Below are 18,355 nucleotides of genomic sequence, written 5' to 3' on the forward strand. Positions count from 1 at the left end.
CTGCTGCTTTTCAGCCTTGGCTGGCAGAACAGAGACAGAATTTGGCCTTCAGTTCATAAACATTTTTCTGGCATGGGCTACACTTACCTCCTGGACAATGCCTCATGGCCATTTTACACCGTCTGGATTCTGCAATGGTTGGACATGGTATTGTGTCTTTTGCTGGCTTCTTCACAATTTGTCTGGTTCTTGTTTCCAGGCCCCACTTAAATCCACATGTTTTGTTATTTCTGCTGCAAGTTCCCCACTCACTCCATTGACCCACTTCACAGCCTTCTGATAAAGCAAAAGAAAACACAAGTGATCAATTCTTCTGGGTTTTTTTGGTTTTTTCTTTTTTTTTTTAACTCAAATACACTGTACATTGTTAGAAAGCAACACTTGACAGTTTTACCATTAGCAGATAAAAAGCTAGAAACAAAATTTTAATCTCTTACAGAATCTGAGTCTTTTTAGTCAGCATCAACCCAACCAAAAAAAAACCCAGAGTATCAAACTGTATGTTTGATAAGTTATGACAGTCCCAAATATTCAAAAACTCCCCTAAAATAATGAGATTGACCTTTTTATCTTATCTAATATATAGATCCTATTTGGTTGTCACCTGGGTTTGAAAACTTCAGTTCACATTTCCAAGTCCTCTCCATCATGAAATGCAAGAAATACTCGTGAAAGATTTTGTTCTGACACAAGTCCTGAAATCTCATGAATTCTGAGTTGCAAATCTTCATACAAGGTGATTTTACAGTTAAAAGGACAGAACTTTCTGATGCACAATAGAGTGGCATTCCCACTGAAGCATATTTTAAAATTTGGAAAAATTTACTAGTATTACCAGTAAAGAAATCAATAATAATTCATTACTGAATATTTCCTGATAAGAAATACTAAGCATCACCATAAAGTAGCGTCGTATTTGAACATGGCTACCTGGCAAAAGAGCTGCTTGACTCACCCACACATTCCATAAGCTCTTCCAAGGCTGCAAATCCAGCGGGACATCCTCGAAAGCAGCGGCCTCTGTGTGAGTAAAAGCCACTTTTGCATTTGGTACAAAAGTCTCTGCTAAAGCAGGAGTCGCAGTTTTCTATTCTGCATCCTAAATCAGAAGGATCATAAGGAACAATGAGACACCAAAGTTAGGGTAAGACTGAAACTGAAGGGATTTATAAAGGAATAAAATAGCAAAGCCAGAAATCCTATAATACTGTCATCCTGAAATGCATCTGGTGTATAGACAAAATTAGAGGTAACTGTTTACCACATTTTCCTCTATGTCCTTCTAATCCTACTTTTTTTTTTAAATCAAACTGAAGATAAAACCCCTAGTTTAATTACATTTCAATTATTGACATCTCTTTGGAGGAAAAATGTTCAGTATAAATTATTTTCATGTGTAAGTGATTTCGATGAAACTGAGATGCAACAAATTATTTTGGGAAGCATGCATGTATTATATGTATTGTCTTCAGTTTATAGTTTATCACTGAAAGCAGGATACCTTCTTTTCTATGAGTTGACCCTATGAATAGCTGAGTGGATGCTTTCATGTAGTATATTTGATGTCCGTGTCTACCCATATGCATGTGCAAAAAGCCTCAGTTTTGATGGATTTAACTCCTCTCTGTTATTGAGACATTTAATCCACAAAAAATAACCATACTTAAATTACTAGGAGACATACACCATAATGAATATATTAAAAATTAAAAAAAAAAAAACAAAAAAAAACAAACCAAACAACTATTATCTTTATGAAATATTGTATATCTCTGAAAATTTAAGAGGAATATGACCTGCCATAGATGACAGACTCAGGTGTAAGCTATTCAGAAATATCCTATTCCATATTAAAACTATTAATGATCATATGTATACCATACCTACCTACAAAAAATACCAGGGGAAAAATATTCCAATGACTAGAAATTTTAAGCTATTACATTTAGAACGGTAATGATAATTTTATAATTAATTTTTAAAAATCTAATCCTTCAGCTAACAAAATTAAATAAAATACACTAGCTGTATCCACTCTTCAGCTATCTGAAGCCATAACAAGAAGCATTTTTTATTCATGTTATGCAACAAAATAATAATAATTTTGATAATTCTGTCACTCATTTATTCTTCATTCTTTTATAATGGAAGAAAAAAAGCACAAAACATAAGGTCACTATTCTGAAACAGCAATTAGTAAATATCTCCAATCAACACTTCAAATTTAGCCAATATTTATGAAACAGATTTTAATATTTATTCTTGAACTTCAGAAGGCCAAAACAGGGCATCCCACAATACTTAAACAGTGTGTGTGTGAGTGTGGTTGTGTAAAATTCTTTGTTAGCAATTAGGGAAATATGACACTTTTTAGAAATCAAATTTCTTGTGACATTGGGCAAAAAATTAGGCAGATTGAATGAAAAGAAAAATGTATATTTCTAGTAGTGTTGACCTTTGCTTGGTTAAAAGGAATGTGAGCATCAGTTTGAAGTCTTGCCCTGACAAAGGTAACCTCTGCTGGCTCTATTTAAACACAACCACACATAACCTGAATGTACCAACTCCTGTGTCCAGCATTTTCCAAAGGGGCTTTTAAAACTCAAGTTCATATAAGCAGCATAACCTGGGCTTCTTGTCCACACTTAGGGTCATAGGAAATTCCTTAGAATAATGATTTCTTTTCACAAGGGTTGAACCAGTCCCTAAAGAACAGGATCCTGGTCAATGTCCACACAGTGATCCTGCAAAATTACTTTCCCAGATTAATGAATTGCAAGGCAAAACCAACCAGGTGAGCTTCTCTGGAGATGTACCACAATACTTAATTGCTAGTCTGGTTTGTTACACTCAAGGTGTACTGCAAGTATTTTATTAAATGCAATGCTTGAGTCAAACATCCTGTGTATTTAAATATTCAGAAAAAACACTTGCCTCTTGCCCAGCCACCTGAGACACTTGAAAAGAAATCAAGGTTTTTACAAATCGTGTAGTCCCAACAATAAGATGCAGACCAGAACATTGAAAGAAAAATCAGCATCTTGCAACCCTCCCTCACATCCAAGTGACACAACAATTTTTAAACAACATTTTAACTATTGCTTTCAAAAAACATTCTGAGAGTAACATGCTACAAGCTTTTCTGTGTGTGTGTGGAAGAGAGACTTTCAACAGAAGCTAGCCTTTGACATGATACAGACATGCTTGGCGGGTGGAAGCCGGTCTCACTTTGCACTGGGGATTCCCTCCATAAAACTATCATTCATTAAATGAATAAATAAATCCTCTTTCAGTTTTGATCATACTTCAAAACTCCCATCTTGTTTGTATTTTCTGCTTTACCTGCAATGCCAGCTTCCTTTTGCCAGCAGAGTCCTTGAGATAACTATCTTTGAGAAGCTTTAGTCTGTGAAGGCTGGGTGAAGGTTGGATGAAGGTTGGGTGGAGATTTCCACCAAGAGTTTATTTTCATTTTTTTCCTATGAAAATAAACTACTCCAAACATGAAAAACTATTATTTAATCTGTATCAGATGCAATTAGGGGAAAATAGTGAAAGAGTATTAAAAATACTGTAAGAATTCTGAAATTAAAATAATTCATCAGAGTGATATTCATCACAATGCTTAGAGTTACTGAGTGCTAATCATAATGATAATTTAACTGTAGCTGAAGACAAATTAGGAGTGACAACAACCTGACTCAGCCTGACTCTTCTACAATTTCACCAGTGCCCAGTGTCCCCATCACCATGACACTCACTCCTTTCAACTCCTGCTCCCATCCTTCTGCTGCTCACTAGAGCAGCTTTGGTGCTACAGATCCAACTTCACACTGCCATCCTGAAGTGTCCACTGGCACTCTGCACTCATCTGTCATTGACCAGCAACACCTTCTGTGCTATTTTTTTTTGGTATCTGAACCCCCTGACTGCTACAGTTTCAGTTACAACAGAGGGTCATACGCTCTACTATACTACATAAGTATAGTTCAAGCAACAGCATATTTATGAAGTCTTTCTATTTTGTAACACTATTAAAAAAATTCATTACCTTTCTTAATGCATTGAATTAACTACATGTGTTTAATAAATGCTCAATTTGTTTAAAAGTTTCTCTTTATCTTGTTTTTACTGAAGGTGAATGGAAGGGGAAATTACAATGTCGGACCCACCTAGGATAAAGAGGGAGAACCTAAACAAATAAGTAGTCAACCAGAGCTGAAGGGAGCTGTAATTTCTAATCTCTGACTGGTTTCTCCTCCTGAAATTATACAGGTTACTACGGCCATGGACTAAGTTGAAAGGTTCACATTAGGCTTGATCCATTAATCAGTGCAACCACCAAACTGACAGGTTTCATCTTACTCTTTAAATTCAGTTCTGGTTTTTTCTTATGAGATCATCTCTTGTTGGAGCAGTTCAGTTCAAAGTCATTAATTATTAAAAATGTATTGGAAAATTAACAAAGTGTAGCTCATCTCTTGGGCTTTCTTCTACAGAAGAGATTCAACACTTTCCAAGTTCATGTCCAAAAGGACTGCATTCTCATACTGCAGTGTTCAAGGTGAAAATCATATCCAGCAGGAAACTGCATTGATTTCTAGAGACAAGTAGTCTCAAATTTCATGATTCACTGTTACTAGAAAAATAGTCTAGAGCCACTTAGCAAATTCTAGGAACACATACTGCTTACATGTAGAAAAGAACATTTGTCTTGAAATCTAAAATTTCCATTTTAGAGCTGCTGTGCTTGGCTGTGGTATTTATTGTATTACATTTGGCACTGACCATGTTTGGCTTTTAAAATCAAGACATCACTTTCCATTAAAATATGTTCTATAGCTTCTCTAAAAAAATGGGAAAATGTTCCAGCATAAAATGTTAAAAATCTTTTGTGCCTATGAAGACACTATTGGGGGAGAAATAATTTCAGTTTATGTAACTCAAGTCCTATAACTCCCATAAGGATTTTAACATAGCCAAAATTTTTATTATTTTTAGCTGAGATAATACTAGCTGAGCAATGGAATCTGTAAGCATACCAAAGAAGAGCAAGTAGGAAGAAACCTATTCAATTTTAAGGATGTTTATTTCAACTCAACTTCAATCAAGAAAATGTTTGTATGTCCACAATGCTTCATATGTGCAAACCAGTATCACCAAACCAAAATAAAAGAGAAGTGATGTTTAAATACAGCAGTTAGCAGTTACATTAACATAAAAATATACAATACAAATATCATCAGAGGAGAACCAGGACTGGTCCATAATGCAAGTGCATCATTATTCTCAGAGAGGGGGGACTGTCAAAGGCATGAGGCTGAGATAAACATCAAGTGCTCAACACATACCAGTATGGGTTAGACACAACTTGCATTTATGCTTTTCAAAATCAATCCTGCAATTCAGGGGAAAAGGCCACTTTCCATAAGTGGTAAAAGCAAAAAAAAAAAAAAAAAATATTATTTTGAATTCACCCTCCACCTTCTGCAATTAACTTTTCTGGTTTTGTTTTTTTTCTTTTTAAGAAACTAAAGAATACTGCCAATACAGACTACTTTGCCTTTCTCACAAGCACAGTACAGGCTAATAGAAATAAATCAATCTATTTCCTAAACCTACAAATATATTCAAAAACATTTTTACATGGGGAAGTATTTACAGCCAAGTTTTGAAATATTTCAAGTACAGAAGTTGTTGAATTCACAAACGTGTTAGGAAAATTAAGGCCAATATTCTAAATTACTTTACAAAATGGATACATAAACCATAAACTGTCTCATTTAATTTTTTATCAAAACTTAACCACCTGGTACAGATTAGGCAGCACTCTCCAATATTACACAGCAGTTGGGAATACTATATCCAAGGAGCCCACGCAGGGAATGGGGAGAAAGAGGTGGGACTGCTTGGGACAGGTCCAAGCATGGCCATAAGTGCTCCTCATCCAGCCAGACTGCCACTGAGTGACCTCATGTGAGTCTCAAGATTATGTGTGATGTGAAAAGCAGCACACGCTTTCTCACAGCTCTGTGCTCCCAATGACATGGCACAGCACTAGGGGAAAGGTGCCACACATTTAACAGACATGTGATTATTGCAGGAAAAAAAAGAAAAGCTATTTCTCACTTCAGGTTCTTATGTCAGGTGACCTGATTCTGGTTAGACTATGACAAAAACATTCTCCCCCTAAATAGAAATAAGAGGTAATAGCAGTGATTAATAATCCATGTGGGTAATACTCCACATATGAGCACATGGAAAAATCGATACAAATCAGCACAACTGCCAGACAGAGGTGAAATAATGTGAGATACCAGAGCACTCATGGATTTTAACAGTTGTGCTTCTAGGCACAAACATGCAAACAGGGAATCTTGTTGCACATTAGCAGGTTGTAAATTTCCAAATAAAATGTTTCACTAAAAGTGAAAGGTTGTTTGTTTGTTTTTAATAGTACATCTGTTTTATTAAATTAGCAACACTTACATATTAAAGCATGTCTGGTGTGAGGTGTCTGGTCACCTGAAATTTGTGTGGGAACAAAAAATATGACAAAAAGCCCACCCATATATTAGTGTTTATACTGACTTGTACATGCAAAATTAATTCTGAATTGTGCATGTAAAATTAATTCTTAATTGTACACGTTAAATTCATTCTGAATCCTTTTCATTTTCATATAGTGGGAATTTGTTTCTTAAAACTAGGAGTATCTACGTAAATCACATATTTTTTCCTTAAATTACCCTTCTTATTAAATTAATAATAATAATAACAACAATAAAAAATAGGTCCATTTATCAACTACTTAATCTGCTGAATGTTATATATCTTAGAATGAGCTGGGACCTTCTTTAGCAAAGTTTTAAGATGATCTTGAAACATCTGTGAAAATACAACCACGTTTCACAACATATCATCTTAAAAACCGAGCATGAATTATGGCTTTCTGCCAAAAAGGGTGCAAGAAACAACTCACTTGAGCATCTGTTCATGTCTGGCGTCCTTAGTCCGTAGTAGCCCGACGGGCAGGAGTGCAGGCATTCGCCGTACTGTCTCATCCCTTCTCTGCGCAGGAAGAAGAACAACTTGTGCTGGCATCTGATGCACCCATTATCCTTTGAACAAGATAAGCAACCTTTGCAAATTGGATTTGGTCCATAGTTAGCTGTAAAATAAAAAGATAAGTTACACTTTAAGGTCATTTGGAAAGTATTTTGGCTGGAGGTCCTCTGTCCATTAAAGTGTTACTCATCTTTTGCATGACTACAAAAGGTTTCAAAAGGAGGGTTCCGAGAGTGCACTCACTTTCAGACATCTGCACTGGCACTGAATAAAAAGAAATGCAATCTCTACAATTTTTAATTGTATCTAGGGCTGTTTAATAATTTTATACACATTTAAAATACAGGCACAGGCAAGCAGAGACCAAGCTTTATAAATCTCACAGTATAAAGTTGGATAAAAATGCAATGCTGCATTCTATGAAGCTGGGGACATAAGCACACAACAGCAACAAAATATAAGAACTTCAGCACCCTGATATATGCACATGGAATGGTATGCCCATGGAAACTGAGCAACACCATTAATGTAATTTCTGATTTGTGAAGCGAGCAATATTCAGAGTACAGAAGCCTCTGCAGAGCAGGTACAGCACTAGCAATGTGTGCTGTCCCCTCACTCTCAGGGTCCTAGAACAGCTGTCTTCTTACTGACTCTTCTTGACCTGAGTATCAAGACAAATTTTTCAAAAAAAAAAATAAAAGCAGTTTTAAGAGCCTTCTTCTGCAAAATTTTACCCAAAATGGGCTGAAAACCATATGCCATTACCAAAGAAGCACATTTAGTGCAGGTTACCATTTTAGGTCACCAGCTGCTGTGCATTCAAGTCTCTGCTCTGATTTTGTTGGATTATTTTATTTTTTTCTTTTAAATTGATAACTGCAACACAGACTTCAGCCACATCACTCTTTCTTCTTTTATTATTCTGCCTTTTTGCAGAGTTGCAGAACACTCCTTTGTCCCCATGGGCTGTTAAGTCCTTCTCAGGTGCTGGGTCAGCACAGTAGGTTAGCAGAGGGAGGATGACTCAAGACATTCCTGAAAACAGCACAACTTTGCAGGTCTGTTTTAAATATTAAATTGGCTACAGGACTTCACAGAATTTTGCCTGTTCAAACCTGGTTTACTGAAAACAAAAGAAAAATATTATGCAACAAAGGAAAGTGTCTTTGAGGTCTCAAGAGGTTTCTAATAGAGGCCACCCAGGGAGCAGCTCACCAAAAAGGCCTATGTTTAATTGTTATATTTTTAAATATTTAAAGTTATTCACACCCTTATGTAGTAATCTGGTACTTTTACCTGGTATGGCTGGATAATTGAGGTTGTTCAACTGATGACTTCACCAGCAGAGTCAGGGGATAAAAAAAAAAAAAAAAAAAAGCCCAAGGAAAAGCCCACCATCCTCTGGAACCAGTAGCTGATAAGCTTTACTCTCACCTTCACACATCTGCACACCACATTCCAATTCCCTCTCTGCTCCCATCCCCCACACAGGACTCACTGAGTTCAGCATGACAGCATTCACCTCCAGTCTTGTACAAATAATCCTAGTGGGTGGCAGGCAGGACAAGTGAAGCAATCTGGTGTGAAACAGCTCAGTCAGTGGGACACTTTCTGAGTGCTGGAATCACCTACCAAGAGGTAGGTGGGAACCTCTTGAAGGGAAAAGAATCCCTACTCTTCATGGTATATGTATGATTCTTCAGCACTCTGTTAACCCTTTTGTAATGAGACACCCTAACAGACCAACTGCCTTACACTCCTAAACCAGTTCCCACCTCCTGTTGCCTACAAGACTTGAGATATAACTAGGAATATTCCTATATCTATAACTAGGTTTCTGGGGAAGGGTCTGTGAGGAGCTGCTGAGGGAGCTGGGGTTGTTTAGCCAGGAGAAAAGGAGGGTCAGGAAGGACATAATTCTCTACAAATACCTGAAAGAGAGGTCTAGCAAGGGGGAGTTCAGTCTTTTCTCCCAAATTACAAGCAATAGGATGAGAGAAAATGGCCTCAGTTTGTGCCAGGGAGGTTTAGATTGGGTATTAGGATTTTTTTTTCCAAGGAAAGGGTTGTCAAGCCTTGGAAAGGGCTCCCCAAGGAAGTGGTTGAATCACTATCCCTGGAGTTATTAAAAAAAGGTGGAGATGTGGTGATTAGGGACATGGTTTATTGGTGGACTTGGCAGTGGTGGGTTAATGGCTGTTTTCAATGATCTTAAAGGGTTTTTCCAACTTAAACAATTCTATGATCTTGTGGAACAAGAATTAGGCTCTGGAGCAGATACATAGCAGGGCTCCATGTAGATTTTTCTGCCATCTTCTCTCATGGATCTCCATGAAAATTCTGACTTCTTTGCCTCAAAATGTGTCTGAGTTGATTCTACTCTCCAACTTTCCTTTATTACTGCCACATGTTACTCTTACCAAGCACCTTTTCTGTCTATTTCTGGTAAGTTGTCTTTATCGATAACTCCTTCTTTCTTCAAGCAAATTTAATTATGCTGACTCCTCTTGGCTTCAGCTCCATAGAAAAGGAGCTAACAGCATAAAATGAAATGATCTTCCATTATTCTATGCTATTATTTGTTCAGGAAATGGATGGAACATCTTTCACAGCTCAAGGTCAACTCAAGATATATTAAAGACTTCAGTAATAGATTAATTCTGTAAATTTTATAGGTTTCCCAAACCATGACACCTGGGCCCTCCTCCTTCTTCATCTCCTGACCAGCCTTAAAATTTTTTTTTTTTTTATTTTTATACTGTATGTTTTTAACTTCTTATAGAAATGCTCCAATATTCAAAACTTGAAAACTGTTCTGAAATCCTCAGATATATTGTATTTATTGTTACTTAAATGATCAATTATTTAATTCACACATTGCATTTTTACAGTGTTCAAAATCTTCACTTAATTAATGGTCACATATTGATGAATTTCCCTGTTGGTCTCCTAGTTTTTTTTCTTTCTTCAGCACATTAAGAAATTAAAAATCACTGAAGAATTATAATGGTAAGGGGAAAATAATATGATTTGTATAAGATAATATGATTTTTCACAAAGAGCTAAGCAGCACAGTGGGAACTTTCACAAACTTCCCACTGTGCTGCTTAGGCATTAAACTGAATGTTTCTGGGTAATTTGCATATCATAAATTACTGTAAAGTGTGTACGACTGAATCGATCTTCTTCAACATTGTTATTGCTTGTTTTCCTTTCAGAGCTTCATGGGAAGGTCTGAATTCTGCAACCCTTCCATTATTTCAATTTCTCCCAGAGCCAGGGAAAATTGTGATATGATCTACTAACAAATTACTTGGACAATGGACATACACATTAACAAATGAAATACAGAGCACTGGTTTTGGGGTCACGTAAGGATGCCATCTTGAAGATACCCACTTAACTGTGCCTCTTTTGACCCTATATATATAGGCCTAAGAAAAACCCTAAAGAAATCCTAAATCCTAAGAAATCCTCCCTGCCACAAATTCTTCCCTTCTCAGTTTCTTAACACAGCAAATTGGATGTATTGTTATCACATACAGCTTTTCCAGTTCACATATAATTGCTATTTGAAGAGGAAGCAAACGCCTCCGCCTTCAAGAGAAACATCTATACACTTCCTTTTTAATTTCTTCATAACTTCTTTTCCCCCCCCTCTATATTTGTTTGCAAGAAAAAATAAAAAGCCTATAAAACATGGTCTATCACATTCCAGATTACTGACTGTATCACATGCAATGTAAAACATCATGCTACTCATCCTTATTTCAACCCTGCCAGGAGCACCCTCCTCATCCCTGTGCACCAGGCAGGCAGGCAGGTCTCCTCCAGCCAAATCCCTCATGGAGACTTGCTCCTTCCACACGGCCCACAAATGTTAACCAGTGTCAGAGTGCTGCTGTCATCACATCACAAAACTGAAAATGCACACATGCTGTAAGCTAGCACCATCCTCTGGCTCTCAAAGCACACGATTGCCTTCGTTATCTATTAAGACTGTAAGGTCCCTGCAGCAGGAGTAACATTTTGAACAGCCACATTAGTATGTACACAGGTGTGAACACTGCATATGAACACAAGCACACACCTTAATACAGGTAACGCATTTTCTATTCCTTCTGCTTCTACAACTATAGTCCAGAGCGCCTCCATAGTTAAAGAAAAAACATTTACAGACTTGCTTCCCCATATAGTGCCTTTATTTTAAATCTGGTATTAAATTTGCCAAGTTTCAAAAGGTTACTTGAGAACACAGACTAGTACCCAAACACTGAATGAAACACCCTAAGGGTGTTCAAAGTTTCATGGTTTGGATCCATATCAAGTAAAATCAAATATCAGCTAATTATTTTAACTCTTGTCTAGATCAAATGTATTTAAACCACACTGCTGAAGCAGATTTAAGTGGGTTGTTATGACTATTTGAAATCACAAGAGAATCAAAATGAGTCTAGCCTGTTCTCCACAAGAATACAAGTTGTTCTGTAAGCAAGAGAACTTAAGAGCATTTGAATTTCTGTGATCTTACTGTCCTGCAGCCCATACTACAACTGCTCCTAATTTGTGTCTTTCTTGTATACCCATTTGTTGGGTGTCACAAAGCTCTTTTGAACCTGGTGCTTCAGCTTGCCACAAGAACCTGGTGTTTTTATGCTTCTGTGAAAACCAGGCTGAAATAGACAAATTAATCCAAAACCAGTTGGAGAACCTGGCAGAGAAACAAGCAGTAAAGTCATTCCCTAAAAAACATTTCTTTAGAGAGCCAGGCTAACATGCTCACTATGTCCCTAATATCGCTTGCTATCTGGTTGCTGTGTCTCTCTTTGGCAGTCTTTGGTCTTTTGAGCTCTCTGAAGTCAGAAACTAAGCTTGCAGATACAATGGCCAGCTTAATGACACTCTCACCCTAACTGGGACTGCAGCCACAGGAATGCTGGTAACTGGATTTCAGTACAGATCTAGCAGAAATGTCTCCAAGACACTTACCACTGTAAACACGAGATGTGCAGATGGGACTCAGAGGAGGTGAGGAACTAAAAGACCACTACAAGCTGCACTTATTGCAAAATAGTAGATTTCATAATCCTGAATTCAATTAGTGCTTTGAAGACATCTCATACATATCTCAATAAAACAGATTTGTGCTTGGCTTATGTCTTCAGGGGCGCCAAGGAACTGAACAAAAAATACAGCCTTATAGATAAACCAATACTACATAATATACTAAGGCACTGAGACTGTAACACTGCAAGTCCACTGCAGCTGAAAAACATCTGACTGGGTATGAATAGAAGCTGGCCATGAAAAATACCTATTTTTCATTAGAATTTTGTAAAAGCAAAAGTAAGTTTTAGGCAGAAAACTTCAATCAAAAAGGAAAAAAAATAAGACTAATTTGTTTCTAGCAATTAAGAGAATTTAAAAATTCAAGGTCAAAGGGGATTTTTATGAACAATTAGGCCAATGCCCTGTACAAAGAAGCCACAAAACTTTTGCTTTACTGAAACATATAATTTAAGAAACCATTCAATCTTAATTTTTAAATTGTTAGTGGTAAGAAAATCACCACAATCTTCATTAAGATATCATAGGGGCTAATCACTCACACTGTTGAAAATGTGCAGTGGAATTTTGAACTTCAAGGACCAACCACTGGACCTTTTTATATCTTTGCCTGCCAGTTTGTTAACAGTTTTTCAACAATTTTTTTCCCAATGCAGATCCTCTGATCAGGTCAAGTCCTAGCTTTCTCATGGGTAAGATAAACAGAGCAAGATTCCAGAATGTCTCACCACAAGGCAAAGTATCCAGTACTTTGATCAATCCCTTACAATTTTATCAGCAGGCTTATGGATACTCAAAAAAAGTTCAGCATTGGAAAAGCAACTGTACCAATGACAAATAAAGAAACTATATAACTTCTCTACTTTTCCTAGATTTTACTCTCCTGAAACATTCATGTGTTATGTAAATTTTTTTGACCATGAAGATACAATTTCCCAAGTAGCATGTTGCTCTGGGTAGGATGCAGCCATTGTTTTTGTTATACAGGAGATCACCCAGTGTTCCTCCTCAGGACACCAGGCTTCACCACTCAGGATCATTTTCTCTAAAGTCTTCCACAGATGAGAAAACGCACATTCCCCACTCTTCCTCTGAAGACAGATTAACTGTAGAGAAGCATTTCACTTCAATGAGTTTGGTATAAATCTCATCAAATTTTGCTTGTAAGTGAGCAATTTTGCCTGGTTATTATTCCTTCACTTCCTTTGGAGGTCTTCATTATATTTCCAATGTCACATTTTTATGCTTAAACTACTCTCACTTATCAGCTCATTATCTCATTTTTTATATGTCTTTCTGGTTATTCTAGTGTAAGCTTCCAAGAGACTTGTCCTCATTCCATCTATACTCAAAAGACAGTGGCATTTTATTCCACTTCCAAATCAAAACATTTTACTGTTGCTACACATCTATCCAGCTGAATACTTACAGAATTTTCTGTATGGTTTTCCCCACCACCACGACATGGAGAATCACTATGAGAATCAGTTTGATATTATTCTCCTGCAGCACCGTGGCAAGTCTCAAGAAATCACCTACATATTGAGATATTTTGCAATACTTAGTGACTTCTAGGCATTAGCATCATTGCATACTGACTACCAGGTTCAGAAGTTTACCAATAAAATGACGTGTGCTGGTTTCAGGATGCTTGGTTACTAAGATGTTTTTGAGAACATTACTTATTTTCTTTCAGCTGGGATGAACTGCTACTAACAGAGGTATCTCAGCCATCTTTCTTCATTTGAACATCTGGAGCTTTTAAAGGTATCTCTCATAGTTCATTTTCTGCATACCTATTGTCATCTGGAAACATTTAACTCTTCTTGTCCTCTTCTGTTCAGCCTACCAATCCTCACTTGCCTTAACTCTACTGAATGCTGCTTCCTTCTTCTACTTGGAATGTGAATTTTCCTCCACAATTTCTTTGTTTAGTTCCTAGACATTTCTTCTTCCCCTGAAAATGGAGCAGTCTGGTTGCTCAAGTCTCTTGCATTTCCCCAGTGTTTCCCCACAAATGGTACTTGACTTTCCAGTGTGGAAATCCAGAGCTGTCACCAATTTACATTTTATGCATGGGAAGTTCACTCTGTCTACAGGATGGAAAAAAAAATACAGAACATCTGTTGCAGGTCACAAACACCACCCCATCACCTGCCTTCCTAAAAACAACTACAGAAATAGGCAGAGAGAGGAAAGTGTCATACTCCCTGTTTGCAATGTCCTAGGAAATGTTAGCTTTTACTGATATTTTCTGTTCACAGATTAATCAGTTTCATTCTAGAACTTCCTGTTACAACTGAGAGTAATTCAACATACACACTTGAAACACTGGTGATAAAAGGTCCAAGTATCACAACCACAGAGTATACTCAGAGACAAAAAAAAATATAAAATAAAATAAACTGAAAAAGCCCTGCTCCATTGTGTTCATGCAAACAGGAGAGCTAAAGAGTCTGTCCAGAAAAAAAAATGACACAACAACCAAGCCTTACCAACCAACTGATTCACAAATACCACTCACAGGTCATTTCTTTCAAAGCCTAGTTCCCCACCCATTCCCCACCAAGTACTCATTTTGGTATTCAAAAGTCTTACAGGATGCACATTCGTGTGTATATTGCCAATCCCGTTTCTGAGTTTTAATTTATAGGCCAATCCATTTCAGCTACAGTAAGAAATTAGATTACTCCAACAAATGAACCAGCTGCTTCTTTTAATCAACTGAAGATGCTGAATTGTAAAGTGACTACTTCAGTTTTCATCACACTGAGAAGAGTCCTTCCAAGATGACCTCTGTTTCATCTCATTATGAGTTGAATAGTTGAATAGATAGATAGATGCTTTTTTAGAAACCCCATAGGTCTAACAGTACTGAAGAACAGACAATATCTGCCAGTTGCATACTATGTGCACAACTCCGGGCAGTTTTGTCTACTCCAAATCTCAAAAATCTTTTTCTTATATGGCATCTTCAGTCTCCGTAGAAATATTAATGATATAAGCTTTGAATAAACTTACACTGGGTTTTAGGATACTTCAAAAGTCCCAGATAATGTGATGAAATGTCAGTAGTTTCATGTATAGTAACCTCAAGAAATTCCAATCATAAAACTCAAGAGGACTTTTAACATGCAGTACTTTTGAAGGATAACTTCTCAAATGCTGTTATTTAGATTTTACATTCATTGTCTTCCTCCCTTTTCCATGTCTATGGAGTAAAATGCAGAAATCCCGCAAAACAGCTCCTTAAAGAGAAGCTGCTGCTCTTCCCCAAACCCCAGCAATTCAGACAGAGCGGAAGAGCAGCACAGTCATTGACTTTGGCCACAGCACAGATTATATCTGATGAACACTGCACAAATCAAGTGATGGGACAGAGGCCAGATAGTCAGTCTGCTCTACCCCTCAGATCTACCCCAATGTTCAGCTCTCTCTGAAATGCACTTCATGTAATGACGGGACTCTTCTGTCTTAGTGGAAAAAGGGCTGGGGGTAAAATAAGCAGAAACTGAGAAGTTATATTCACACCCTCACATAACTTGTAACACTGTAGAAATTACAGGGTAAAATACAGCTACTGCTCCCTGGCTAGGATGCTCCACAATGACTCCCCATACACATGATCTGCAACCAAGAGGGATGGAATGGATGGTGGAGAGGAGTGGAGACACCACAGCCAGGCTCTGTAGAAATCCTTGGAGGAAGGGAAACTCAATGGTACTTTGCAGCTGATAAACTACACAGCACCTGTCAGCCAGGGGAGATAGGGGAAGGTGTCCAGCTGCTGAGTCAGCAAGTGTGGTGAAATTGCTCTCCTTGGATGAACTCAGTTCATTGCAACCTAATTGTAATATTAATCTCCATCCAAAGTTACCCAACTCCAAGATATGATCACCCCTCACTAAACATGTGCTCTCTATTTTTTACTGTATTTTTAAGAGCAAAACAAGATAATTTTAGACTAATCAGTAACAAAGGTATGTATGACTAGAGCCCCTCAAGCTCCACCTAAACATAAAGAAATAGTAAGTGAGAATGGGGAAATGCTAGGGAAGACTCCATAGTAACTGCTGGGAGCAGCCAACGGGCTGAACCTGTTTCCGCCCCCACAGGGACACCTTTTGGGTAAGAACCATACTCTATGTACACCAAATACTTTTATTGGGGATTGCTTTGAATACAGTTTTGCAGTCAGATACTATCACTGGCAGTTCTTGAAACTTAATCTGTCTCAGTTTCATACTAATAAAGAGTGCTATTCTGTAAACTTAGCGTTGAATCTTTCACAGCACAAGCAGTCACTGGCAGCAGGTAACACACTCAAAGTGGGAAGAGCCACTGAGGGGTTTCCTTTATGCTGTAGGTGTGTGTCCCTGGCTCAGCCAGTCAAACCACCCTCTGACCCAGGAGTGCTCAGTGAAGGGTCCCTGTAACGGGACCTGACAGACTGGTTGGGCACAAGGGTCTCAGCTTTCCTGGGACACTGACAGACAAATTAAATAATAAGGGTTGAGGAAATCTCCCCCCAGTAAGGGTTGAGGAAATCTCCTCTTTTCACAGGACAGTGGGCCAGCAGGCTGGTTTCAGTGAAGGCACAGCTAGAGCTCCCTTCCATCAGGCCACCAGGCAGTAGCTCACCAGTCAGCTCCGCTGCAGACAGTGTGTGTCTCGCCAGGAGCGTGTCTACTGGAGAGCCTGCTCAGACAGGGAACCTGCACAGAGCTGACCTCAAACCATCTACAGCAGAAGTTGTGGGGTTTCAAAACCAATTGCTGGGTTCTCCCAAACAGGTTTTTGAAAAATCACATTCCTCAGCTGAGGCATCTAATCTACCATGTCTTATCCATATATGAGGCACAGGAGCTCCTTCTAGACTTTGTATGTGGGAAGAGATATGCAGGGAAGACAGTACATGAAAACCAGCACGTTCCCCAGCATATTTCAAGTGGGTGTTTTATTTGCCTTCCATTGAAAATAAATTTCATTGGGAAGCATGAGCAGATGCTCAAACCGAGGCCGATAGTTACATTTCTAATACAGAAAAGTAGTCATGCTTCTCCTGGAAGCCAGAAGAAGTCTAGAAGCTAGGCTTACTACACCTTGGACCAACTCTTTATATATAGTGCTGCTGTGAAAGCTGCAAAGGGAAACAAAACTTAAAACAACAAACACTCCTTTACTCTTTCCTCATAACACCATGCCAGTGGAGAGACCTGGCCAGTGGAGTCCACAAGGCAGTGTTTTTTCACCTCTCAGATGGTTAAAAGTCACTTGGACACCATTCTCAGAGTTTTCTATTTCAGATTCCCATGCTCTAGTCATTCAGAAATGCAGAGGTTGTCGCAGCCTATTCCTTAATTACAAAATTGCACAGAAATTCATTTTTCCCATGTAAGTATTCTGTGCCACTATCTGATAGCACATTCAACACAAATTTCACCCAGCATATTGCTGGTGAAAATCAACATCTGGGACATAAATCCTATTGAAACAAAGTCCCAGGCATTTTAAAAAATTCACTTTTTTCCAAGTCTTTTAATATCTAGAATATTTCAGATCGCTGCTGTCAATAAGATTCATCTCAGCATGCTGGTGAATAAACAGAGATTTAATTTTTCCCCTTTGAAGGTGGGTTTACTTTGTCTTCCATTGTAAGTTATAACTTTTCCAAGCACTGAAAACTGCTGGGATCCAATGTAGAGGCATTCCAACCAAAACACAGTTCCAAATCCAGATCCACCCAAACCACAGAAGACAAAACATTATTGGCAGCACTGAAGCTATAGACGTGAAGATCCAGAACACTCCGTTTAAGACACAAAGTACAATGACATACAAGAAGACTTTATGTATGATGGGTGATATGTCACTTTACCTTTTCATACTTTTACTGAAAAATTCCTTAAAGGGTAAAAAATACTGAGGAACAGGAAAAAAAAATGCAGTTAGAGAAGGAGTTTAAGCAAAGTCTTTATTTTCTCTTCCCAGAAGATGAAATGAAACATAATTTAAAAGTCATAGATACCAAATCTGGACTCATACAGAAATTCCAGCAGAAATAAACATAAGCAAAAACTAAGTAGTTATTTGCAGTTATAATAGGTACCAGTAAACTAATAATCACATCTTAACTATTGACACATTTTATCAATATGTCACATTTTATTGTTCAACAGAACTAGCACATAAAGGAAATGACAAAGGAAACAAAAAA

At 37.8% G+C, this 18,355-nt stretch overlaps 1 protein-coding gene across 1 annotated transcript in view; it reads right to left on the reverse strand.

Moving 5' to 3' along the window:
• Positions 1 to 18,355, reverse strand: part of RSPO2 (R-spondin 2) — a 98,665-nt gene that overhangs the window by 38,703 nt on the left and 41,607 nt on the right. Inside the window, exons 2-4 of the mRNA XM_041470833.1 lie at positions 6,983 to 7,171; positions 956 to 1,099; positions 88 to 276 (exon numbers count right to left, since the gene is read on the reverse strand). Of these exons, the coding sequence (XP_041326767.1) occupies positions 88 to 276; positions 956 to 1,099; positions 6,983 to 7,171 (522 nt within the window). The remainder of the gene's footprint in view (positions 1 to 87; positions 277 to 955; positions 1,100 to 6,982; positions 7,172 to 18,355) is intronic.

The sequence above is a fragment of the Pyrgilauda ruficollis genome, unplaced genomic scaffold (genome assembly GCF_017590135.1).
Source record: "Pyrgilauda ruficollis isolate IOZ18807 unplaced genomic scaffold, ASM1759013v1 scaffold25, whole genome shotgun sequence".
NCBI classification, from domain to species: Eukaryota; Metazoa; Chordata; class Aves; order Passeriformes; family Passeridae; genus Pyrgilauda; species Pyrgilauda ruficollis.